Genomic DNA, 25,905 nt, shown 5'->3' with positions numbered 1-25,905 from the left:
TTTTTTTAATTTCATTAACTGTGTTCTTTCTTTCTAGTGCTTCTCACTGGTTTTTCTTTATTATTTCAATTTCCTTATTTATGTCTTGTATTGCCTTCTTTATTTCATTAAATGGGTATCCTGCATCTTCTTTGATTTCCTCTTTGATTCCTTTGATTTGTTCTTTGACTTCTTTGAACATATTTACAATCATTCTTTTGAAATCTTTCTCAGGAATTTCCTCTAACTCATTCTCATTGGAGGTTATTTCTGATGCATTAATACTTTTAGGTGGATTTATATTGTCTTGCTTTTTAGTGTTTCTTGTGTTATAATGTATATATTTTTGCATCTTGGATTATTTTAATGCTTGGATTTTCTAGCTAGCTAGGTTTTCTTAGCTGTATCAATTGATTGGATGTTATATATTGTCAGGGTAGGAGCTTAAGGTGTTAGGTGTTAAGGTGTAGATTCTCAGAGTATCTACAAAGGTGTTCCTAGGGGTTGAGTTTCCCTGCTATGGGAGTATTCAAAGAGGCTGAGTGGGATAAAATACAGGTAGATTCTAAAATTTAACTAAACACTACACATTCAATCAAAAACAGCACCAAGTATTTATTCAAGTGTAGTTATTATAACAACCAGATCCTCTATCAACAAAGTGTTTAAGATTTCTGGCCTTTTGAGGGATCCAAGTCAGCTTGTGACCAAGTGAGAACATTCCCTGGTGCAATCCTTGTTACCTTGGATGAATTTGGTCTCAGTCAAGTTGCTGCCTGGGTCGTTGGACTGCTCTTCTGATTTCTGGAGCTGGGCACTGGCTTTTCCTGTGGGGCAAATTGAGCCTGGCAACTGTGGCCCTGCAGAACAACACCCCCACTGCTGGAACCGCTACTGCTGCTGAATCTTCCACTGAGGCTGCCTCTGCTGGGTCTGTTGCTGCTGCAGCTGAAGCTGCTGCTGCTGGGTCCACCTCTGCTGCTGCCATTGCTGGAGCTGCCACTGCTGGAGCTGCCACTGCTGCCACTGAAGCTGCTACTGCTGGATCTGCTGCTGCTGCCTCTGAAGCTGCTGCTGTTGCTGCTACTGGATCTGCCACTGCTGGTCCACTGTTGCTGGTGCTGGAGCCACTGATGTTGCTGCCTGACTCTGCTCCTGCTTGGGTCCCGCTGTCAGCTCAAGTTGACATGTCCGGGTCCCAGGACTGCTTCTATGTTCACTGGAGCTGGGCACAGTTGGTGGGGGAGGAGAGGGAGCCAATGCTCCTCTAGTTCTCTCACTGTTCCATGTGCTTTTTACCTTGTGATCTGCTCTTCTGTTGTTCACTGCCGTTCTCCCTTCATGTGTCTTGAGTTGCGGAGGGCTCTGGTGTGAGTGGATGCTCCCCTCACCTGGCTTTTTCTGTGGCTCAAGCCAGAGCCTGGCAGTTTTCTGGTGCGCCGCCACCACCACCAAGGTTGGCAGAGCTGCCGGGGCTGCCTTTGCTGGCCTATGTGGGTTCTGGATGCTCTGTATCTCTTCTACTTCATCACTGCTGTTTCAATTTCCTATACACCTCACTTTTAGTAAAATTATGTATTTTGCTGACTTTTTTTGGTCTTTTTCCCCCCTAGGCTGCTTTGGTGTGGTACCTACGCCACCATATTAACTGGAAGTCCTGCATTGCATTTTACATCATGTATGATTATCAACTTATGGAGGCCATGGTGGAATGTGGTGGTTTGATTCAGGTGTCCCCCATAAACTTAGGTGTTCTTAATGCTAGATTCCCAGTTGGTGGAGATTTGGGAATTAATGCCTCCTGGAAGCAGTGTATTGTTGGGGGTGGGCTTATGGGTATTTAACCACTTTCCCCTTGCCAGTGTTTGGCACACTATCCTGTTGTTATTGCCTACCTTACATTGGCCAGCAGGTGATGTCCACCCTCTGCTCATACCATCATTTTCCCCTGCCATCGTGGAGCTTCCTCTTGAGCCTCTAAGCCAATATAAACCTCTTTTCCCACAAGCTTCTCTTAATTGGATGATTTCTACCAGCAATGCAAACTTGACTGCAACAGCTTATGCTAATGAAAGGAAATCTATTCCATACTTCTTGGGAAATGATATCAGTAGTGACAGTGTTAGATTTCTTTAAATTTTCCCATTAAACCAGAAAGGACCCTAGTAGAGAAAGTGCCCTGGTCAGCGGGGAATCGAACAAAGAAGCAAGGTGAAAATCAACCTGAATGAAAGTAGGCAAACAGACACAAGAAGGAGACCATGTTAGACATTTGTCACGGCCTCGAGAGTTTATTCTTACATGTAGGTTTATATAGGGTTGTAGGGGGAAGGGGACGTGGTCAGGGCAAGGAGTTGTAGGGGGAAGGGGACGTGGCCCGGGCAAGGACTTGTCAGGAAACCTAGAGGGGTTGTAATTAGGTGTTCATCTAATCTTGCCCAACTGGCTTAACATCCTGACTGCACCAGGTTTCACATCCTGACCATAAACTGGCTTTTTGCAAAAGATAAGATTCTGTAAGTAGTCTGCTGACCAGATCCAGAAGTACCTAGCAGAAAGCTGGATGGACCAGCTTTCTGAGTAATAAGTCAGTTTATGAGCAGGCCCAGGCAAAATGGAGAGGCTTTTGCTCTATGACTCCTGACAAGAAAGAGAAAGAAAGAAAGAAAGAAAGAAAGAAAGAAAGAAAGAAAGAAAGAAAGAAAGAAAGAAAGAAAGAAAGCAAGCTACAGTGGACACTTTTTGACAGCAAAATTGGATGTCAAGGTGTTCTCACTTCAGAAGAGGAAATAACATTGTCCTGCCCCACATGATGCTATAATCTTTGTAGAGGATTTAGGAGAAAGCAATGCCAGTTTTAAGAAAAAGGATTCCAAATTCTGTCATCTGGAGTGTGTCTGAATACCTGTGGATAATTCCAACACCACATGAAGCCTCTTCTTATAAGAAACTTCAGAGGGTAAAGCTTAAATTGAGGAGGAATGGACAAAAGGGGGAAGGAAATGAAAAGTTCAAATTGAAAAGGGGAAGAAGTAAACAGCGCCAAGTAATCTCAAAAAATCAATTTTTTTTTAACAACTCAAAGAAAGTAGAGAAGACGTATTTGTAGATATATGAAATTAGAAATATCCAGTCTTCTTGTCAAATACTCCTACTTAAAAATTGGCAAAATGTAGTACATGCAAAGCAAACAAAATAAAAAAAAGGACTTTAAAAAGTATGGATGCTAAAAACCTGTACATAATTAAAAGAATCCTGCCACTCCAGACAATTCAAATCATAAATACTTTTACTGATAAGAGAAAATACAAAAATGCTTCTTTCACCATGATGGAACTTCCTTTGGATTCTGTAAGACTAAAAGAAGCCATTTCCTCCCACTAGCTAATTTTGTTGGATGTTTGTCCCAGCAACAAAAGTAACTGCAGCATGTCCTTACTTTTTTCTTGGCCTCCAGTTTTGCAAACCTCTAATCTAGTCTCTCTCTCTCTCTCTCTCTCTTTTTCTCTCTCTCTGCATAGCACCCAGAGTAAGCTATTATTATACCATGCTTATGTAATGAAACATACAATTCTGTACATTTTTACTTGGATTCTTCTCTAATTTGTCTCTTGCTCACTATTCCCTGGCCACAATTGCTAGTGCAACCATTATTATTATTTTTTTTAACACAGACATTTATTTTATTTTATTTTATTTATTTATTTTATTAGTTTGGTACTCAGTGAATACAGTGAAGTTTGTACCATCATTAGCTTCATCCATGACTGATACCCTCCACAGGGACCCTCCTTGTTGTGGAGTATGGGTTGTGCATTGTGGGGTTAGCCATCAGATATGAGGAGGAGACAATGCCTCTCTGTGTCATGATGCAACCTGTGGCTCTGATATTCTTTCTGCCCCCTCTTCCACAAATTTCCCTGAGCCATGTTGGTTTCATTTTAGGTCTGCTTCAGTGATGAGGTCTTGGGAGCCTCTGTGTGTCTGGATATCTGGGTTGGTAGGAGTTGATTGTTCTCTGTATATATCTCCTTCACCCTTGTGCTGGTGTACCAGGTTCACCAAGGAAACAGCACACTTGCTTATTTCCCAATTATTCGTAGTTTTTCAGCTGGGGCCCTTTTGTTGGTGGGAATGTAAGATCATACTTTTTTAAAAAATAATATTTTATTTATTTCCTTGAGAGAAAAAAAGAAAGAGATAAGAGAGAAAGAGAGATAGAATGGGCACACTAGGGCCACCAGCCACTGAAAATGAACTCCAAATATATGTGCCACCTTGTGCATCTGGATTATTTGGGCACTGGGGAACTGAGCCTGGGTCCTTAGGCTTCCCAGGCAAGTGCCTTAACAGCTAAGCCATCTCTCAAGCACCCATCCATTATTTCAGCATTCTGCAACTGCATTGAACATCTGTTTGCTAGGCTCCTACCCTGGGTGTTCATGCACTGGTGGCAATTATGTCAATTTAGATATCATTTCATGTATTTACTCCTTAGAGTTACCATTGTAAGATGGTATTCCTTCATCACTTTGTTTATTTTTTGTGCTATATATTTTTATAAGAACTCTTGATCTTCTGACTTATGACTAACCTTTGTCTATTGCAATTTTACTTCTAAACTGTGAGCATTGGGCTGGAGAGATGGCATAGTGGTTAAGGCATTTGCCTGCAAAGCCAAAAGACCCAGGTTTGATTTCCCCAGGACCCATGTTAGCCAGATGCACAAGGGAGCACACACATCTGGAGTTCGTTTGCAGTAGTCAGAGGCCCTGTCATGCCCATTCTCTCCCTCCCTCTCTCTCTCTTTCTCTCTCTCTCTCCCTCACCCCTCTCCCTCTTTCTCTGTCAAATAAATAAATAAAAATAAAATATTTTTTTTAAAGCGAGCATTTCAGTGAAGAGATTTTGCTTACTTTGCTCATTTTTGTATTACCTAGCCCCCAAAAGTGTTTCTATCAGGGTTGCATTCTTTCAGTATTTCTTAATTGAATTACCAAATTTCTAGAAAGTATTATAGACTAAAAATAAAGTATATTATAGATGAAGATCAAAGAATAGGTTGCTACTTAGGATAATATTTTAGAGACATTCTAAAATTCTGTACATATCCATATTGAATATTGTGCATCTCCCAAATGTCCTTTATGTCATACTAGTTAACTTTGTCATAAAAGGCAGATCTCTGCTAGGTGAATGGTACTTTAATACCAGTTAATAAACACATAGGTTACAAGTTGAGTTGTTTGTAAGGTTCAGAGTCTTTAATAGATAACTGAAAATTCAAAGTATCTTTGTTAGTAGTATTTTACAGGGTGACTTAATGTAAACTGGAGCAATTCTCCAAACTCAGGAAGCACCATTTGACCAAAACTTTTTGCATCATGAAAATAGTGCAATAAGTAAACTTCATCCATTCTCTAGAAGTCTTAAAAGCTTTACTAAGTTTATTTATTTGTAAATGAGAAAAAATTTGTATCCAATACATAGATAACTATGTAGAAATATGTAAGCAATGTTACTGAATGTACAATAAAATATGTATGCCCCAATGTGGATCAGAAGTACAAAATTCAAAGACACTGTTAGGTAGGAGCATATACTTGGGGTTAAAATAAGGAAAAGGGCCTAACATATCCCATTTAATAGAGGGATTATTCTCTGTTCTTAAGTAAATTTGTGCTTGACTTGGAATTTTAACAACTTTAAGTTTGAAGAATGGGTTTTAAAATAACATTTAGTTGAAGTATATATTAGATTGATGTTGATTATGAGCCTAATGCACTGCTTGATTGTAAACTAGTAACCTATATCTATAGATGCAATTTAATCTTGACTTAGAGGAATTTGCAATGTAAAATTTCATTTAGTTTGTAATAGATTTTCTTAGGTTTAAGCACTTTACATTAACTTTAGCATTAGTTATAAGAGAATGTGTTTTAATTTCAGAAATAGCATAATTAATTTTTGTGTCAGTGTGTGTGTGAGAGAGAGAGATAGAGAGAAGAAAACAGACGCACGAGTGCCATGGTGTGTAATGGTAGATTAGAGGACAACTTGGGTATGAGCCAACACCTTTCAACTTGTCTGAGGCTGGGTCTCGTATGCTGCAGTAATTCATGCTAGCTAGCATGTGAACATATAGAGATCCTCTTGTTTCTGCCTCCCATTTTGCTGTAGGTGTCCTGGGTTAACAGACAATAGCTCCTAAGTCTGTCTTTACAAGGAGTGTTGGGACTGCAACTCAAGTCATCGTGATTGTACAAAAAGTGCTTTAACCCACTGAGTCATCTTCCCAACCCCAAATCAATGTTTATTAATATATAAAATATATCATTTAGTAATGAAACAATCTAAAATATAAATTCAAATATTTAACTTTTATTTAAAACTTTCTTACATGGTAGTATATAACAAGCAGTTCAAGAACCAGTTATTTGGAAGGAAATTGAAATTTTTCCTGACTTGTAAAGGAATGTGAGTCATAGTCCATACTATGAATCATTTTTGTCTCTCAGGATTAGATGCTAATTCTAGAATAAATGCTGGTCAAATTTACCATAGGAATATACAAACTTACTTTAAAGAAATATTTAAAACAACATGTTCATGTTGAAGGAATTTATTTACAAATTTGTATCATTTTTATAGCAATCTGTAATTTTATAGTATCAAAAAGATTTTGGATATAAGTGCTAATTGAGTTATGTTTTATACTTCCATTTCTGTCTGTGTTTCCTTTAGGTGAGAAATGTCGAAACCAATCAATGCTTAGACAACATGGGCAGAAAAGAAAATGAAAAAGTTGGTATATTCAACTGCCATGGCATGGGAGGAAATCAAGTAAGCTCTCCTTCTTTGATAACTCTTCATTGGTGCAGGGGGGGGTATTCATAAAGCTGTCGATTAGGTCATGATTCACATGCTAATTACAATAATTTCTTGCTTTAGTAACTAAATAGACATTCAAGCCTTCAACAAACCTGGGTGCCATGTCACCCCAACTATAGTAAGAAAGCCCTGAAAAATTAAATACAAAGGCCAATACTTTCAGTGAGTTTATGTTTAATGGAAGCAACCAAATTTACTAAACATGTCTCATTTTATCATGATGAGTAAATGAGGACTAGGCTTTCCATGTTGTCAACTAAACAACTTTATACAATATCTCAACCACTGGAATGTTTTCCCAATAGTGATGATTCTATATCTTTTGCTAATCTATGTTTATTGGAATTTCTAGGAGTTTTTTTTTTCCTTTCTTTTTTATTTTATTTTTAATTTCTACTGACAATTTTCATAATTGTAAACAATATCTCATGGTAATTTCCTCCCTCCCCCCACTTTCCCCTTTGAACTCCACGCTCCATCATGTCCCCCCCCCCCCTTAGTCTCTCTTTTATTTTGATGTCATCATCTTTTCCTCCTATTATGATGGCCTTGTGTAGGTAGTGTCAGGCACTGTGACATAATGGATATCCAGGCTATTTTGTGTCTGGAGGAGCACATTGTAAGGAGTCCTATTCTTCCTTTGGCTCTTACATTCTTTCTACCATCTTTTCCTCAAAGAACCCTGAGTCTTGGAAGGTGTGATAGAGATATTTCAGTGATTAGCACTCCTCTGTCACTTCTTCTCAGCGCCATGGTGCCTCTGAGTCCTATGGTCACTGCCATATGAAAAGAGAAGGTTCTCTAAACAAAAGTGAGAGTCGCATTAATATATGGGTATGGACATCAAGAGAAGTGCTTAGTGGGCAGTAAGCATAGAATAGACATTTAGCCAGACACCAGCAAAAGTTACAGTAGGACTTTCAATAGAATTTTAAAATGCATGAATGTCCACTACAAATATCCTGCAGCTTCCTTGTATGTAGACCAGATGACTATAAGAAACTTAGGAAAGTATTTAAAAACTTTGTTTTTATTCTTTTACTATATCACAGAAAATCTTTTCTTTTTTTTTTAGTGTTTTATTTTTTTATTAATTAGTTTTGTATTCAGCAAATACACTCAGTTTGGTATCATTATTAGGCTTGTCCGTGACCTACCCCTTCCCCTTGGCTCTGCCTTGTTGAGGTATATGGGTCCTGCATTATGGAGTTAGCCCACAGTTATGGGTAAGATAAATGTCTCTGCATATCATGACCCAACATGTGGCTCTGACATTCTTTTCGCCCCCTCTTCCACAAAATTTCCCTGAGCCATGTTGGGTTCATTTTTGGTCTGTTGGGGTTTCTGGGGCTCTGGCTCTCTGATTTGGTAGGAGTTGATTTTTGTCTGTGTTGATCTCCTTCACCCTTGTACTGGTATCTGGTTCATCAGGAAAACAGCACCCTTGCTTGTTTTACCAATTGTTCCTAGTTTCAGCCAGGGCCCTTTTGAGGTATGATGGGGTGGCTCTCTTCTTAGGGTCTACATTTATCTTAAAAAGAGAAGCAGATTCTCCAGCGTAGAGTAAGTTAGCAACAGGACAAATGAGATAACTCTTACTTTTTTTTTTTTATAGAGCATTTAATAGGTGTAAGCCCTCTTGTAGCCTATGATTGATGGTAGTTTGATAATGGAGAATGGGCTTATGTTTGGATATGGTTCTGACTTGTTTCCCTTTGGGCTGGAGAGATAGCTTAGCCATTAAGCATCCAGGCTTGAATTCCCCAGGACCCACATTAGCCAGATGCACAAGGGGGCGCACTCCTCCAGAGTTCATTTGCAATGCCTGGAGACCCTGGCATGCCCATTCTCCCTCTCTCTCTCTCTCTCTCTCTCTCTCTCTCTCTCTCCCTGTTTCTCTGCCACTCTCAAATAGATAAATAAAAATAACAAAAAATTAAAATCTTTTCTTTACTTGACTTAAATTTTCAACATTTTATTTGTATCTTTTAGCAAGTTTTCTTTTGTTCATTTTTTAAAAAATTTGTTTATTTGAGAGTGACAGACAGAGAAGGCTGATAGAAAGACACAGAGAGAATGGCCATGCCAGAGACTCCAGCCACTGCAAACAAACTCCAGAACTTTAAATGAAGTCATTTTATTCCATAGAGATCTTATGTCAATAAGGTTGATTTAGAGATACATTTTTCACCTAATAGAATCAACTCTGAAAGGCATCATCAAAAATACAAATAAGGGCTGGAGAGATGGCTTAGTGGTTAAGTGCTTGCCTGTGAAGCCTAAGGACCCTGGTTCGAGGCTCGATTCCTAGGACCCACGTTAGCCAGATGCATAAGGGGGCACACATATCTGGAGTTTGTTTGCAGTGGTGGGAGGCCCTAGCATGCCCATTCTCTCTTTCTCTCTCTGTCACTCTCAAATAAATAATAATGATAATAAAATAAAGTTTATAACCATATATGTTTTAATAAATATCTTACCTGAAAACTATGCCACAGTTAAGATGGGAAACATCCCAATCAGTCTTTCAACTCTCTTATTCAATTTTTGCAATCCATCATTCCCTTTGCCCTTATCCCAGAAAACCACTCATGGTTGCTTTTTTGTCACTTTAGCTTTCTTTGTTTTAGAATTTAAAACTGGCTTTATTCTGTATTGATTCTTTTGCATCTAGCTTCATGCAATAAAGACAACTAAATTTTATCAGGACCTAACCCCTCAGTCTGTGTTCATGAGGGCAATTCTAATTAAATTCATTGAGTTACAACTACACAACAAAGGGAAAAAAGATCAAAGTAGAAGAGAGAATAGTTTAAAAAAATCTTCAAAGTTCAGTGCAAGGGGAATGGAGAGAAGAACCAAGAAAAGTTAGTGAGAGAGTGTTATAATCAAAATATACATATTGTCATACATATATATTCATTTATTTAGAAAAAATAATTTGGCATTGCAACAATGTTCTTGTATACTCTGAAAAGTGACTCCACAGGTCGGCAGATGCTTTTTGTTTGATTTGGGGTGCTGTAGCAGCCAAGAAGAACCAGCAACTTTTGGGGAGTGGGGTGAGAATTTGGGACTCAACGGTGCTATAATCATATTGTGGAGTCCTAGGAACTGATCCTTCATGTCTCAAAAGGTAGTGGGAATGGAGGAATGAGTCTTTTGTAAGAGGTAATTTCTCAATAGCATGGACTGAACAGCCCCTTGGTCCAACCCACAACAGAGTATTCTATACAGTAAGACATGCTGTCTTTGACAGTGTGAAACTAGTAGAAAATGAGCCCTATTGAATTTGGCATGACATTCCACACAGAGCCTATGTGATACAAAGGAGAACATTAAATAGAAGCTTCCTCCTCATAAACAAAATAAGACAAAAGTATGAAAACTCTAATTAGTGTTACAGAGCTTAATTTCAAAGATGTAAAGTCAAGTTTCCAAGTGAAAGCATTTGGAAAAGTGACATTAAGGAAGAAGAAGAAATAGAACCAATTTAAGGAAAAGCAATATCAAAAATATTAAAAATGGTTCAGCTTATTATTGTTTCACTATCAATCAATTTAAGAGACCTTTCTGCAAAAAATGCAGAATGGTTCTAATAAATTCATCTGAAAATTTTAAAAGCCCAAGGTATCAGAGGACTAAATGCAGAGAGGGACAATTGAATTTCTGTAATAATAAGCCTGACAGCAGTTAGAGATATTTGTTTAGGTGTCCATAATTCTGTCAAGTACTCAGAAAACTTACAGCTTTCAATTCTCCAATCTTTAAATGAAATTTTTGCATTAATTGGTTAAAACAATAGTGGCTAAAATTCTAGTAATCATGTCTACATTCAAACCACAAGAACATGGGCGTAGAAAAGAAATGTAAGAATCCTTCCTGCCCTTCTGTTAGGATAAAAGAAAAAGTCTTCCTATAGGCTAAGCACACATGAATATATGTCTCTTTAGCCAAAATCATATTTCTTGGACATCCTTTCATGCAGGAAAATTGCCAAAATATTTCACCTCATGTGTCCATATGATACATTTCACAGGTCAATTATCATGAGCATTGGGTAGGCAATTAAAAGTCAGTTACAGAGGGCTGAAGAGATGGCTTAGTGGTTAAGCGCTTGCCTGTGAAGCTTAAGGACCCCGGTTCGAGGCTCGGTTCCCCAGGTCCCACGTTAGCCAGATGCACAAGGGGGTGCACGTGTCTGGAGTTCGTTTGCAGAGGCTGGAAGCCCTGGCGCGCCCATTCTCTCTCTCTCCCTCTATCTGTCTTTCTCTCTGTGTCTGTCGCTCTCAAATAAATAAATTAAAAAAAAAAAAAGTCAGTTACAGAATCCATCTCAAAACATTATGGGGGAAAAAATCAACTAATCATGGTTACCATGATAAAATACTGACTTTAGAAAAGAAACATTAATTATGATATCTTTTTAATTATAATGCAGATTGAAATGAAAGAAAGTAAACCAGATAAATTATCTATGTAAACTCATGAAGGTGGCAAGGTTAGGATAAAAAGGCTAAACATACATTCATAATTCCTGAAATGATGTCATATGCTTGAATATTACCATCGGTATTACTTATCTTCAAGTTTATACATACAGAAAGAAGCTAATCCAATCTACTACCAATTTTTTTTTTCTGGATAGCATATTTTTTTTATTAATCAGTTTTGTAGTCAGCGAGTACAGTCAATTTAGTACCATTATTAAGCTCATCCATGACCTACTCCCCCCCACTTGGCCCCTCCTTGTTGAGGTATATGGGTCATGCATTGTGGAGTTACCCCACAGTTACAGGTAAGATAAATGTCTCTGCATATCATGACCCAACATGTGGCTCTGACATTCTTTCCAACCCCTCTTCCACAAAATTTCCCTGAGCCATGTAGGGTTCATTTTTGGTCTGCTTCAGTGATGAGGTGTTGGGGGCCTCTGGGTCTCTGGATCTCTGATTTGGTAGGAGTTGATTTTTCTCTATGTTGATCTCTTTCCCCCTTGTGCCGCTACCCGGTTCACCAAGAAAACAGCACCCTTGCTTGTTTCACCAATTATTCTTAGTATCAGCCAGTACTACCAATTTCTTGTCGGTTGAAGCTTATCTTCATCTGTAGTGCCTCATGCAGTGCTTGGGATATGGTAGGCACATACTAGAATAATAGATGCTATTCAAATAAATAGATGGAAGACTGCATGCTAGAGATTATAGAATTTTAGCTTATGTTGAGATACATATTGCTAAGGAATCATTTTAGTATTCATTTTCATAGCAACCAAAAGTATAGAGATACATGAAGAAAGTGAAAAAACAATAAATAAAATTCTCTTCCTCTGTTATTTCTACCATGACTGTCTTCTCAATTTAATATCATGATAGAAATTAAATGCAGTATTTTCCTATCTACATGAATGCTTATTTGTGTGCACAAAAACACATGCACAAGAATGTTGGGAACTCTTTTCCTATAATGCAGACAATTGGAGCAAATAAATAGTTATCCAGAGGGAAATGGTTAAATAAATTCTGATGTCTGCATGGCATGGGATATTGTATAGCTTCTGAAGTAAAGGTGGGAAGTGTATATGTTCAGTCATTAAACTTCCAAAGAAGGACACGAAATCTAGAGGAAAAATTACCTTCAATTATCTTATTTATATACTATATGAGGTCATTTTTCTGTGTATATTATCTTATATATATGTATGTATGTGTGCTATTAGAAGTGCATAGCAGACTATCTGAAATATAACTTACTCTAAAAAGAGAAAACCTTGGGAGATTATAGCTTGGAATCAGTTTTTTATATATTATCTTGATAATTGAATAAATAAAAATACAGAATGTTAGACATTTTGAGAACTTAAAAATATATTGTACCTCACTCTGATTAGATTAACATAATTTATGTGTAAGTTAATTCATTATTTTGACATTTCATATCTGATTATTTATAAAAGGGGAAAATATTTTCTTTGATTTTTCCACTAAAAGCAAATACAATTTAGGCAAATACAAATCCAGGCATGGTATCCAAGGAACTCTCACTATATTTCTCCATTCCCATTGATTATTTTCTGTTGTCAATATTCTGGAGAATGTTCTCCAATAATTTTCTTGTAACTTTTAAAAGAGAGAAAAAAAAAATTCAATCCAGTGGCAAATGCCAAAAGCAAGAAAAAAAGAATCATCCTTGCCTTAGTATTGTTATCTGAAAACAATGAACTGTCTCTCTGGTGTTCTGACAAATATATATGAAGAACCTAAAACAGGCCCAAAACTTATGATGAATTTTGTTTTGATGAAATTCATTATTTGTAAGACAATTGTGATATGTTTCAATTTTTCTCTTACTTTAAAAATAAATGTTAGGATTTTATTATACTGAGGTATGGTCCTCTTGTTTCTAATTTCTTCTAGTTTTTGTGTTTTTTTTTAATCATGAAAGGATGGTGAATGTTATTAAAGGCCCTTTGTGTACCTATTGAGATAATAATGGGATTTCTGACTTAAGCTTTTTTAATGTGCTGTATTATATTTATTGATTTCCTTGTGTATGGTATACCATCCTTGTCTCTCTGGAATACAACCAATTTAGTCAACAGTTTGTGATCTTCTTAATGTGTGCTTGAATTAAGTTTTCAAGAATCTGATTTAGAATTTTTCTCTGTTTATCAAAGAAATTGATCTGTATTTTTATCTTTTGCTGTGTCCTTGTCTGGTTTTGGTATCCGGCCAATACTGACATCACAAAATGAGTTTGGTAATGTTCCTTCCATTTAAAAAAAAAAATCATTATTTGATTTCATTTTATTAAGGCCATACTCTTATATCCCCTCTCCCCTGACCAACTTTCCCTGAATGTTCTGCTCAGTGGGATTATTGGTAGTTAGTGTTTGGTAATTAAGGATGGAGTGGGGCTGTGCTTCAGGAAATTTCTGCACCCCACCTCCCGTAGCTCTAAAAATCTTTCACCCGTCTTCTGCAGTGTTCCCTGAACGTTTGCCAGACTGTTAGCAGTCTATCTTAGCGTTGCATTCTCTGTAGCCTGTGGGTTTCTGTTTCCATGTGTTATGATTAACCACTGAATATATGATGGTTTCACTTTAGCTGGTTGTCAAGCTATACTCCTGTAGCTGCTTCCTTCTCAACTCTTCCTGGGTCCTGTAGCTGTGCTGTAGGTGGAAAGTCTCCTGGAATACATTCAGGTCTCTTTACTTGTCATATTGGTAGATTTTTGGATCCCCTATTATTCTCTGTTTTCTGTTAAAAAAAAAAGAACAAAAAAAAAATCATAATCTCCAACCAAGAGTGAAAGCAGCTTTGTTTTAGGGGAATGTGCATATTGATTGGAGAGATTTCTTTATGTGTATGCCCACTCTACTCACCCAGAAACCACTCTACTCACCCAGAAAGCAATAGGGCTTCTCTCTGGCATCTATGAAATTTCTGGCCTTGGAATTTTGATTTGGTTCCCAGTACCAGGTAAGAGGTCAAAGTAGCCTTTTGTAACACAAATAGCAACTGGGCAGTATATAAATAGGAAACTTTATTCATGAGTATTTCTATAGGTTGGGAGCTCTAAGGTCAAGGCACCAGAAAGTTCCATACCTGTTTCCTAGTTAAGTTGTACCATTTTGGCTGACTCTACACATGTTGGAAGAGACTATTTAGATTTTTGAGGTCTGTTTTATATTTACTACATTCATGATAATAGAGCCTTTCCAAAGGTTCCATCTTCTAATACCATCTCATTAGGGGTTAGATTGCAACATATGAATTGTAGAGTTGAGGATACAAATATACAGAAGACACCAAAGCCCCTCCATAGTTTGTGACATAAGTAGGGGCAAAACTTACCCCCAAGCCCATACCTTTTATATTGGTCTGGCTTTTCAGGGGTCATGAGCTCTTTATCTTTAAGTCCTCCAAAGCAACAACCATCTTCATTTCAAGTAAATGACCTTCATCTGGCATCAAGAAAGTCTTTGGTAGGTATTTAATCAGTGAGCCTGCTATTACTTTATTCATTCCAGGTCCCTCACATTTTATTTTCCGAAAAAAAATTGATCCCCTTAAAGAAACTAACAACTTATCAATTCCAGGACATTCCCCCATTGATTCAAAATGAATAATGCACATTTCTACTTGAATGAACAAATGTAGCCTCAAACTTGGTGTGCCTATAATTGCCTCATCCTTCATATAAAGTCATTTTGCTTTATCATGATGCTATTCATCTTTAACATTTTTCTCTCTCATCTTTCATTGCTCTTGCCCTCCTCAAATTTGACAGTATTAACTATGGATTCTTCCTATAAATTATTTCTACTTCTTATTTTCTTTTCTTTCACTAATAAATCTGCCTTCCAAATCTAAGTCTTGAATGATTCATATTTGCTTCATTATATTAGTTTTCAATACAGTTTCTTCATGTCTCCAACCTGTCTTTATCTGAACTCACCCTCATTAAATAATGAAGTAATGATTCTTTGCAAAATATCCTTCTTTACTGCAAACACACACATGCATGTACACGCACATACATACCCACATATACTTAAGATGGTTCCTAGTTTTTGCAGGTTAAATTACTATCATTTCCTAGTCTAAGCTATTTTATATACAATCTGATCCCTCCTTCATGCCTTCCCCATTTATCTCATTACATATTTATACAGACTACAGAATCAGCTCTGTCAGATCTGAAGACTTTTTTTAAAAATTATTTATTTATTTATTTTATTGAGAGACAGAGAGAGAGAGGAAAAAAAGAGAGAGAGAGAATGGGAATGCCAAGGTATTGAGCCATAGCAAATGAACTCCAGACACATGCATAACCTTGTGCATCTGGCTTAAATGAGTCCTAGGAAATCGAACCTGGGTCCTTTGGCTTTGCAGACAAACACCTTAACCACTAAGCAATCTCTCCAGCCCTCTGATGATATTTTTAAGTGTCTGTACTTTTAGTTATTTGTTGTTTTTAGCACCTTTGCATTTTTAAATGCCCATTTGAGATGACCTTTCTCCAGTTGTCCATCATATAAATTCTATGACTTTAGTCTCATTTAAAACCCCCTCACTACCTAGTATTATAGTTTTCTGCTCTTCAACATAGATTCCATCTGAAATATTTTGTCATTTTTTTTTACTTACCAATATACTATGTTCTTAATATTTCTGTTATCCTAAACTCTTTTGTTTTCATTCAATTAGGTATGTTTATTCATCTTATCTCCCAAAATAAATTGTGACATTGTAATTGTAATCTCCCAAAATAATTGTAACATTGCCCTGATGTAAATAATTAGTTTGTTCCTTTTAAAAAGTCCTTCTTTCTTTCTTTCTTTCTTTCTTTCTTTCTTTCTTTCTTTCTTTCTTTCTTTCTTTCTTCCTTTCTTTCTTTCTTTTTGGTTACTGTAAAATGACCCCCATGGCATGCACGTCCTAATATCTTGAATCTGTGGGTGGTAGGGGGCCAAAAACATATTACACCTGTGATTATGGTAAGTTTCTCAAGATGGAGAGGTTACTCGAGGTTATCTGGTTGGCCCTGAGTGCCGCCATGTGTATTTTTATGAGATGGAAATGAGGGAAGTGGTCCGCACCTGCAGAAGAGCAGAAGGTTCTATAGCCATGAGGCAGAACTTGGGAGAGCTGCCACCATCAGAGTAGTACGGGAGGCAGCCAGAAGAGCTTTGACACTGGATCTGGAGAATTGATGTTCCTTCTGGTATTTAGGTCTCTATTATCAAACTGATAATACTTTCGGCATCCTAAATTGTGAGAGCATATATTTCTTTTGCTTTAACTTACTAAGTTTTTGGTAATTTATTTTAGCTGCCATGGGATATTTATGGAGCAGTTCACAAAGAACACTTCAAAATGAAGCAAACTCATTGTTCAGAAATATTTCACCTTTTTTCAGATACAACTGATACACTAAGCCTTTCTCAAAGTGGGAAACATTATGTTACTTCAAGAAATGAGGTGAATAGACCTGGGTTACAATGGTTCTTCAAAATGTATTTTTTAACATTTTTATTCATTTCTGTGGAGAGAGAGATTAACAGAGACAGAGAGAAAATGAAAGAGGGAGGAAAAAAAGGGGGAAAATAGGGCCTCTTGCCACTGTAAACAAACTCCAGATACATGTCCCACTTTGTGCATCTGGCTTTATGTGGGTATTGGAGAATTGAACCTGTGGCCAGCAGATATACAAGCAGGCACCTTTAACCACCGAGCAACCAGAATGTTTTAATCATATGAAAATTCCATTTTAACTAGAGTTTTGCATTCTGCGGTTATTTTAGTATTTGTTGTAAAAATAATATTGTCAGTAGAACTATATGCAATATTAAGATAAGAGAAAATATTTATTAAAAACGCTAAAGGTAAATCCCTAAAGTATTGCATGATAATAATCTCTTAATTAATAGCTAATGCGATCCAAATAGGAGTGTTAAGCTTATTATAATTTCTTTTAAAAATCTTAATCCAATAATTGAGCTAACAATGACCAAGTAGCATTTCTGTAATTTAAGTAAAACATATTATTTATATTAAAAGAGCATCTCTGTAAGTTTGTAGTTGATCAAAAGAGTTGGGGTGTAGCATTGTGGTAGTACACTGGCCTAACATATATAAGGCCCTGAGTGGCTCCTCAACATGAAAACAAAAACACTTCCAGAAATTCAAATTTGTGACCTGATTCTGATCCGTGTTCTGTCTGCTCAATGTGTTTCTTGGGAAATGGCAGTTCTCGTATGCTCAGCCTTTTCCTTGCAAGTTACTGAGGTTGTGAGATTTTTCCTTAAGGTTTCTTAAAAAGTGAGCAGTATTACAGGATTTTTTTCTACATTTACCTATTCTTCTAAATATTGTTTACCCTATCTTTATGTTGCTATATAATGGAAGTTAATATCAATTATATGTGGTTTATTTTCACTTAGAATATCAAAAGTGGATTTCATTATATTAGGTTTGCTTATTACATCTTTGTACTAAACCCTGTCCATACTCCTTCTAGTCCACTTTCTTCTATTCAACAATCACCATCTGCTGTCGTGTCATATATACATATGTATACACACATTCATACATAAATACATACACGTATATGTATATATTTATCAATATAAAACATGCTTACAACAGAAAATAAGTAATGAAAAATTGTAACTTTATGTAAAATAAATTTCATTGAAATAAGTCACAACTTTGCATCTGGACTTTCTTTTATTAATATTTAATTAATTGATTTGAGAGAGAGAGAAGAAGAGGTAGAAAGACAGGATGGGCACAATAGAACCTTCAGCCACTGCAAACAAGATAGGATGACATCTATGTGTGAAGGTTAATCTTGATGTGCTGAGGAAGGCTATGAGGTGTGTGTGTGTGTGTGTGTGTGTGTGTGTGTGTGTGTGCGTGTACATTTTCACATGTGTGAAGGAAGTACAATAGGACCCAAGTATCTCTCTTCCAACAGTACTAAAGTCAAATAATCCATCATAAGGTTTATGAAGTATCTTCCTTGAAACATGACTTGCTTTTGCCCCACATTTTCACCCTTACATCTTACTTCACGAGGCAACTTTTATTCCCTTCACACATTGTACTATTCCTGAATGCAGTTCTTCATTTTATTATACCCTACAACATTACACTATGTGCAAAATGATTAGAAGTCCTCTCCTTCCTGGCCTTCATTTTATAAACTTATCAATAGATATGATTGAATTATCTATGCCCTAGTTCTCTTGCTCCCTATCTCTACTGCTGAATAAGAAAGAGAAACAAAGACAGAAGATGTGTGAAATCTCTGCTGTGACAGTGTGGGTCCCTGGATCCTCAGGGCTGCAGTTCATCGAAGGTGTCCAGACAACCATGGAGAGCAGAGTCTTGAGTGGCCATGAATGTGAAGGGAAGTACACCTGGGACATGACTTCAGAAAGTAGCTGGGTTTATTTGTCAGGGGACTGAGATTTATAAGCAGTTGAGAGAGTGGGAAGAGGCTCCTAAGGGGATTAGTGGGTTCAAAGGTTGCTTGCCAATGCCTAGGGGATGTTTATTCCAGCACATAGGAAGAGAGTCAGGTGATCTACATAGTGGTGGGAAGAGGGTTGCAGGGGGATAGGCTGTGTAAAGGCTGATACCATATAAAAGGTTTCCTAGGCAACTGGCCAAAGGTCACACAGCTATGAGCAAAGAAGTCCAGGAGTGCTGGGCTTGGAGAGGGCGTGGCTTGCTATAGCCTGGGGGCCCTTAGCTGTGCCTGGCAGCTCAAGGCCAATTTATCCCTCAGTGGTCCTAGGCCCTAACCTGTGCCCCACATCTCCGCCTTACTTTTTAAAATGGGGCAGTGTTATCATATTGAGTGAGATCTTTATAGTCTATCTTAGGTTCAGATAGTGCTACATGGTGCATGAGTACCTGATTAGTCCACAGCCTTAGCAATATTAGTTATTTGTTGTCTGAGAAATTTGATGGTACAGGGGGCTGTAAGTAATAGGGTTCCTGTAACATGGAGGGGGCTAAGAAGGGGAAAATTCAAAGGAACTAAAGGGTTAGAGCACCAGGTGGTCTTTGGGTGAGTTCACTGAAAATGATCTCTTCCAGGTTTGACCATTTTTCTTCAAATTTCATTGTGTCATTTTTTCTTACTGCTGTGTAGAATTCCTTTGTGTAGATATACCACTCTGGTGAAGGAGATAGACACAGAGAACAATCAACCCCTAGCAAACTAGATATCCAGAGACACAGAGGCTCCCAAGATCTCAACACTGAAGCAGACCTAAAATAAACCCAACATGGCTCAGGGAAATTTTCAGAAGAGTGGGTGGAAAGAATGTCAGAGTCACATGTTGGATCATGGCAAAAAGAGACATTTCTTCCGACCACAAATTGAAGGCTAACCCCACAATGCACCAAACAAGGAGGGTCACTGTGGAGGGAGGAAGACAGGGAGGAGGCTAACAATGGTACCAACTTGACTGTATTCACTGAGTACAATTTTTTTTTTAATTAAAAAAAAAAAAAACTTTAGAAAAAGAGAACCAGGTGTTGGGGTCCTCATGCTTTTGGCACCCAAGCAGCACCTTGCAGAGTTTTTGGAGATTTAACATTTTGTTCAACAACATTTGAGTCATTAAAAAAAACAACATTCTTCTCTCAAGAACACACATGTCCTCCCATGTTCAGCAGTAATGAGGTCTAAGGCTAGATGGTTTTGAAGTACCACACCCATGAGAGAGTTAAATTGTCTCTGCAGAAATTCAAGGCTGCTGGTCATTGGAGGCACCCAGAGACAGCATCATGCAGAGGCCCACCAGCAGAGGGACGAACATTTCTCATGGTTGGTCCAGACAGGGTTTGTAGGCTGCTTCTTTTTCCTCATAGATATAAATCTATGTAACAGTCAAGACTGAGGAACAATAAGTGGGAGATGAAACATTTATGTATGGCATAGTTACCCCTTTGCACCATAGGAGGGTGGGTGTCTTGACACAAGTGGTCCTGGTTATGGAAATATTGAGGAAAGATTCAGCTCTGGTCATCTTGGATATGGGCTGGCAGAGAGGCACACCCTGACCGGAATCAAAGGATGTGAAACCTGTTCTTTGCAGAGCCAGGGACATGGTACACATGATGGCAGCGATGCAGGCTAGTGGAGATTGGTGCCCCACCTTGGCCCCCCGAGGGGTACAGAAATTTTAAAAACAGTTGTTTTGGAACTGGGAAAGAGTTAAGAAAAGCTTTCCTGCCCTTTTTACCTTCTGGGGTCTAGTCACCCTAACTCTACACACTTAATTTCTCCCTCTCATGAGAAAGAAGTCACTCTAACTGCTGTTAGGGGACAAAGGGGTGATGAAGTCAGATTGTTAGCTATTTCTTGCTGAATGGGGCACAAAGTTGTGGCAGTTAGAGAGTCTCTCCCAGAGAGAGGAACTATTCTAACAGACCCCAGAAGTGTACTGATGGAGTGCAGGGAGATAGTCTTTGGAGAGTACATTGGGGAGAAAGAATAAAAGTGAGGAGTTAATGAGAAGTGAGCACACAGCAAACTGGTCATCTTCAGGGCTATCCTTGTGGTTGAAGGAACCCAGGTAGATGCGGTTGGATTGTCTCAGGACCATCTGATCATGAGCTAGCTGAGACTTTCTTCCAGAACTATTTATCAAATGACACAGTAGTGTTTGACATGGCCTGAATCTGTTTCCATATGGCTTGGAAAATAGATGAGATGTCAGCAGAGTTATCAGAGACATATATACAACCTTTAAACTTGATACCTTTTTAAATTCATTCTGGGGCTAGCCAGGGCCAAAGGTTGGTACCATACAGTCGTTGGGTGCCATTGAAGGCTGCATAAATATATTTTTAGTCTCAGAACTTAAGGATGTCCTGGAATAAGTTAGAAGAAATTCACCATTATTCCCAAGATAAGGAGGCCTTTTGAATAAGTGACCTTTAGTTAGATATATGTATATAATGCTTTTGGCATTTATGTTTTTTTGTATTATATAATTGTAACTATTATATATGGGGATAATATGTCTGAAGGTCTTATTTATTTCCCCCCTTGGAAAGTTCTTATTATATTACTTAATAGGCCATTCATATATTTGAGTTATTTCTTTATCTTTGGTTATAGATTTCTTGCTAAGTGTTTAAGACCAAGCAAATAACCAAAATTTAGTCAAGGATTAATTTTGGAGGTCACTAATGGCTCTCAAAAGCAGAGTTTAGGGACACAGGAGTAAGTTACTGGTGTTTTCTATCTGTTAGGAGGAGTCAGGGCCCTGCTGGCCAAGTAGTTTTCCCTTTTTTGGAAAACCAGGAGGACTGAATGTTCAATTGTGACACTCATGTTTCAGACTGTAAACCAATTTTTTTTTTTTTTTTTTTGTCTGGGTCTTCATATCCTCCCTGATCAGGAAGACAGGTGACTTACTAGCGGGCCAGTGTGGAAGTGTCCCATCATCTCCAGTGTCCTTATGACCTGGGAACACAGGACAAAATATTGACATTTTTAGCTCTGATGATTCCAATTGGCTTTGGCTTCTACATAGGTTATTAGTACACTTAGAAAGGAAGTTACACCAGACTGGATGTATGTCCAACCTTTTAAAATTTTGTGGTCCTGTGGCAGCATAAGCCATATCTGAAGCATAGAAAGTAGGCACATTTTACACTTTAAAGATTTAATAGTAATAAATAAAGGCAGAACCTATTATCATTCTTGAAAATATTACCAATTAATTTACAAATAAACAAACCAATTAATTTAACCTAGGAATCATCAGAAAAGTATGAGTAAGAGAGTAAAAGGTCTTACCACCTGTGTTGGAAACATCTGTGATTAGTTCAGATACCTGTGTGGATAGCAATTGCCCAGAGACCAATGGAAATAGAACCATAGAGCTTTAAATTATAAGGACCATTGTTTTAGCATGAGGCTATACCCTAAAGCATTTTTAACAAGCATTCTATGTACACCAGTGAAAAATTCCTTCCCAGTTTCTTCAGTCAACTCATCTCACTCCATAATTAACCATCTTTCTTATAAGACTATTAAAAAAATTACACCTAAATGATTAATCTTATTACTCACTGACAAGCAAGTAGTCTAGATTCAAACAATTTTATGTCATCAATACTTCTAACACACTTGGAAATGCTTTTATTAGGAGTAACTAAGGCAAGTTTTTGTTTCTGTCTTGAGGCAGGCTGGCCTAGAACTCAGGCCAGTTGCCTCCTCCTTTTAAGTAACAGGACATTACAATTTTTTTAAAAAAAATTTTATTATTATTTATTTATTTGAGAGCGACAGACACAGACAGAAGGACAGATAGATGGAGAGAGAGAGAATGGGCACGCCAGGGCTTCCAGCCTCTGCAAACGAACTCCAGACGCATGCGCCCCTTGTGCATCTGGCTAACATGGGACCTGGGGAACTGAGCCTCGAACCGGGGTCCTTAGGCTTCACAGGCAAGCGTTTAACTGCTAAGCCATCTCTCCAGCCTGACATTACAATCTTTTTAAAAATACCTGACAAATTATGAGTCACCACCTCAGAGATAATTTTGTCATTTTCAATAATCCTCTATGTAAGTTGAAGTTGATCTAGAACATAAACTCAGTAATTATATTTATGATATCATGGAACAAAGTATAGCATCATTTACATAAAAGTTCTGCACATCATCGGCTTTAGATAAATCTGACTTTTTTTTTCTCAGCCATTTCATGGAGCCAGCATGATGGGCAGTGGTTGGGCAGGGAGGGAGCTTGCATGACTCACTACCTTCGGATCATTCCCACCCTGCACCCAGACTCTCACCGGAGGTTGGGTCTGGTAGGTGGCCCAGTGGCCTGGGTGGCACACGGTCTTCAGGATTGGAAATGGAGCTTCCTCACAGGGCGAGTACACCCCAGAGCCGGCTTGATGAAGGGGAAAGGAGGGAGGGAGCTGGGACTGATGGGAAGGGAAGCAGAGACACTCAGTGCACATGAGCCCACTGCTGGACCTGGGCTGCTTTGGAGTGCTAGCATACCAGCTTGCAATTTCAACACTGCCCTAGCAGAAAGAAGATGAAAAGTGACTGAAGAGGAATTCCCTTCTCGAACATTTATTTTTTCATTTTTTAGAAAGTGTTTTATTTTATTTACTTATTTATTTTAGAGAGAGAGAGAGAGAGTGGGCACACCAGGGCCACCAGCCACTACAAATGAACTCCAGATATGTGTGCCCCTTTGTGCATCTGGCTAACATGGGTCCTGGGGAATCAAACCTGGGTCCTTTGACTTTTGCAGGCAAATGCCTTAACAGCTAAGTCATGTCTCTGGGCTAGATAAGCTATGCAGGTCCACATGTACAGATCATATGGATCCCCAGAAATCAGCTAGAGGGCGATCTTGAGGAGTTCTTCCAAGAAGGAGATCACTTCTCTCTGGAAGTGTTTAATTCCCTAACTTTTAGTAGAGCCTTAATCCATGAATCAGAGATTCCTTTTGGTGGGAGATGATATTGCTTATGACAGAGAAAGAGTGGAAACTCCAAGACCAGAGGACAATATTCCTGAGGGCTGAATAGCACTGCAGGGGATTCCCCAGTGTTCTGGACACAGCCTCTCTGCAAGTTTAAGAGACCAGTGACCTTCCCTACAGGCTTTTAAGAGATTTAAGAGTGATCAGCTTTTTGTATAGGAGAGAAATAGATAGAAGGTCTTTGCCAATGCCTAAGCTGGCTGTGGGGTTCAGGCAGAGGATGACTTGCTTTAAGTCAGTTTGGAAGAGTGACTTTGGCCAAGAGACATCACTTGCCAGTTCATAGTGTCTGCTCCCTCAGAATGGTGTGAACCAAAAGTAAAGGAGGAAAAAGAGAAACCTGACAGCCCTGAATACATGGAGGCAATATCACAGGGGACCAATATTGCCCAGAAGGCAATTATCCCTCTGGGAGAGCCCTCACCTACCCTGGTGTGTCTCAGAGGGTCCCTGCTTGGGTTCCTGCTGTGGGTCCCTGTATCCTTGGGGCCATGGTTCCCTGAAAGTGTCCAGGCAACCATGGAGAGCAGGGTCTTGAGCTGCTGTGAGCATGATGGGAAGTGAACCTGGGAGAGGAGTTCAAAGAGTACCTTGGTTTATTTGTCAGGGGACTGAGTTTTATAAGCAGTTGAGAGAGAGTGGAAACAGGGTCCTAAGGGGATTGGTGGATTCAAAGGTTGCTTGCCAATGCCTAAGGACATTCATTCCAGCACTAGGGAGAAAGTTGGGTGATCTACACAGTGGCAGCAAGAGGGTCACAGGGAGATTGTCTGTGTGAAGGCTACTGGCTGATACAATATAAAGAGTTTTCTAGGCAACTGGCAAAGGTCACGGGGCTATGAGCAAAGCCTATGTCCAGGTGTGCTGAGCTTGGAGAGGGAGTAACCTCCTGCAGCCTGGGGACCCTTAGCTGTATCTGGCAGCTCAGGTCTGTTTTAACCCTCAGTGGCCCAGGGCCCTAACTTGTGCCCCACATCAGTAGACATTGAGTTATAAAGTTCAATTAACAAATGTTTCTGGAAAACCTCTAAAAGCAATGAAAAAAAAAAAAAAAAAAGCAGAGTCAATCCCCAAAAACAAATGATTTAAAGAAAAAACCCTATGGACATCCTTTAGAAAATATACTGGACACCTGATTTTATATATATATATATATATATATATATATATATATATATATATATATATACATACATACATACATACATACATACACATACATACATACACATACATCATACATACATACATACATATCTCCAATAAAATATAGATGCCAAGAAAAATGGGGAAAAAAAATTGCCTAAAGTCAAGTAAAAAAATTTTACTTAGAAAGGTTTGTTAAAGATAATGCTCTTTACATGGCAGTCCTTCCTAATAGTAACCCCAAAATAACTTTTAAAAAATATTTAATTAATTTATTGCTGGATTTATTGATTTATTTATTTATTGGATATAGAGAGAAAGAGGCAGGTAGAGAGAATGGGCTAGCCAGAACCTCCAGCCACTGAAACAAACTCCAAATATATGTGCCACCTTGTGCATCTGGCTTATGTGGCTACTGAGGAATCAAACATAGGTCTTCAGGCTTTGCAGGAAAGCACCTTAACCACTGAGCAATCTATCCAGCCCTAAATTAACCATTTTATTTATTTTTTTTCTTTTTCCTTTCCTTTTTTTTTTTTTTTTTTTTTTTTTTGAGGTAGGATCTCACTCTAGTCTAGGCTGACCTGAAATTCACGATGTAGTCTCAGAGTGGCCTCAAACTCACAGTGATCTCCTAACTCTGCCTCCTGCCTCCCAATTGCTGAGATTAAAGGCATGTGCTACCACACCAAGCTACCTTTTTTAGAAAAGCATTTTATTTATGGATGTATATATGTATGTATTTGTGTGTGTGTACTCATGTGTATGTGTGTGTGTGAAGTGTGTCTTGCCACTGCAAATTGAATGAGAAATATTTGTGACCCTTTTTTAAAAGTGAGCATTT

General features: G+C 38.2%; 1 protein-coding gene across 1 annotated transcript in view; it reads left to right on the top strand.

The window, feature by feature from the left end:
- Galnt13 (polypeptide N-acetylgalactosaminyltransferase 13) overlaps positions 1 to 25,905 on the top strand; it is a 519,646-nt gene that overhangs the window by 464,530 nt on the left and 29,211 nt on the right. Inside the window, exon 11 of the mRNA XM_004651848.2 lies at positions 6,724 to 6,822. Within this exon, the coding sequence (XP_004651905.1) occupies positions 6,724 to 6,822 (99 nt within the window). The remainder of the gene's footprint in view (positions 1 to 6,723; positions 6,823 to 25,905) is intronic.

This window comes from Jaculus jaculus, chromosome 4, assembly GCF_020740685.1.
Source record: "Jaculus jaculus isolate mJacJac1 chromosome 4, mJacJac1.mat.Y.cur, whole genome shotgun sequence".
In the NCBI taxonomy this organism is placed as follows: domain Eukaryota; kingdom Metazoa; phylum Chordata; class Mammalia; order Rodentia; family Dipodidae; genus Jaculus; species Jaculus jaculus.
The sequence above is the reverse complement of the archived record's forward strand: the minus strand, read 5'-3'. Positions and strand labels throughout refer to the sequence as shown.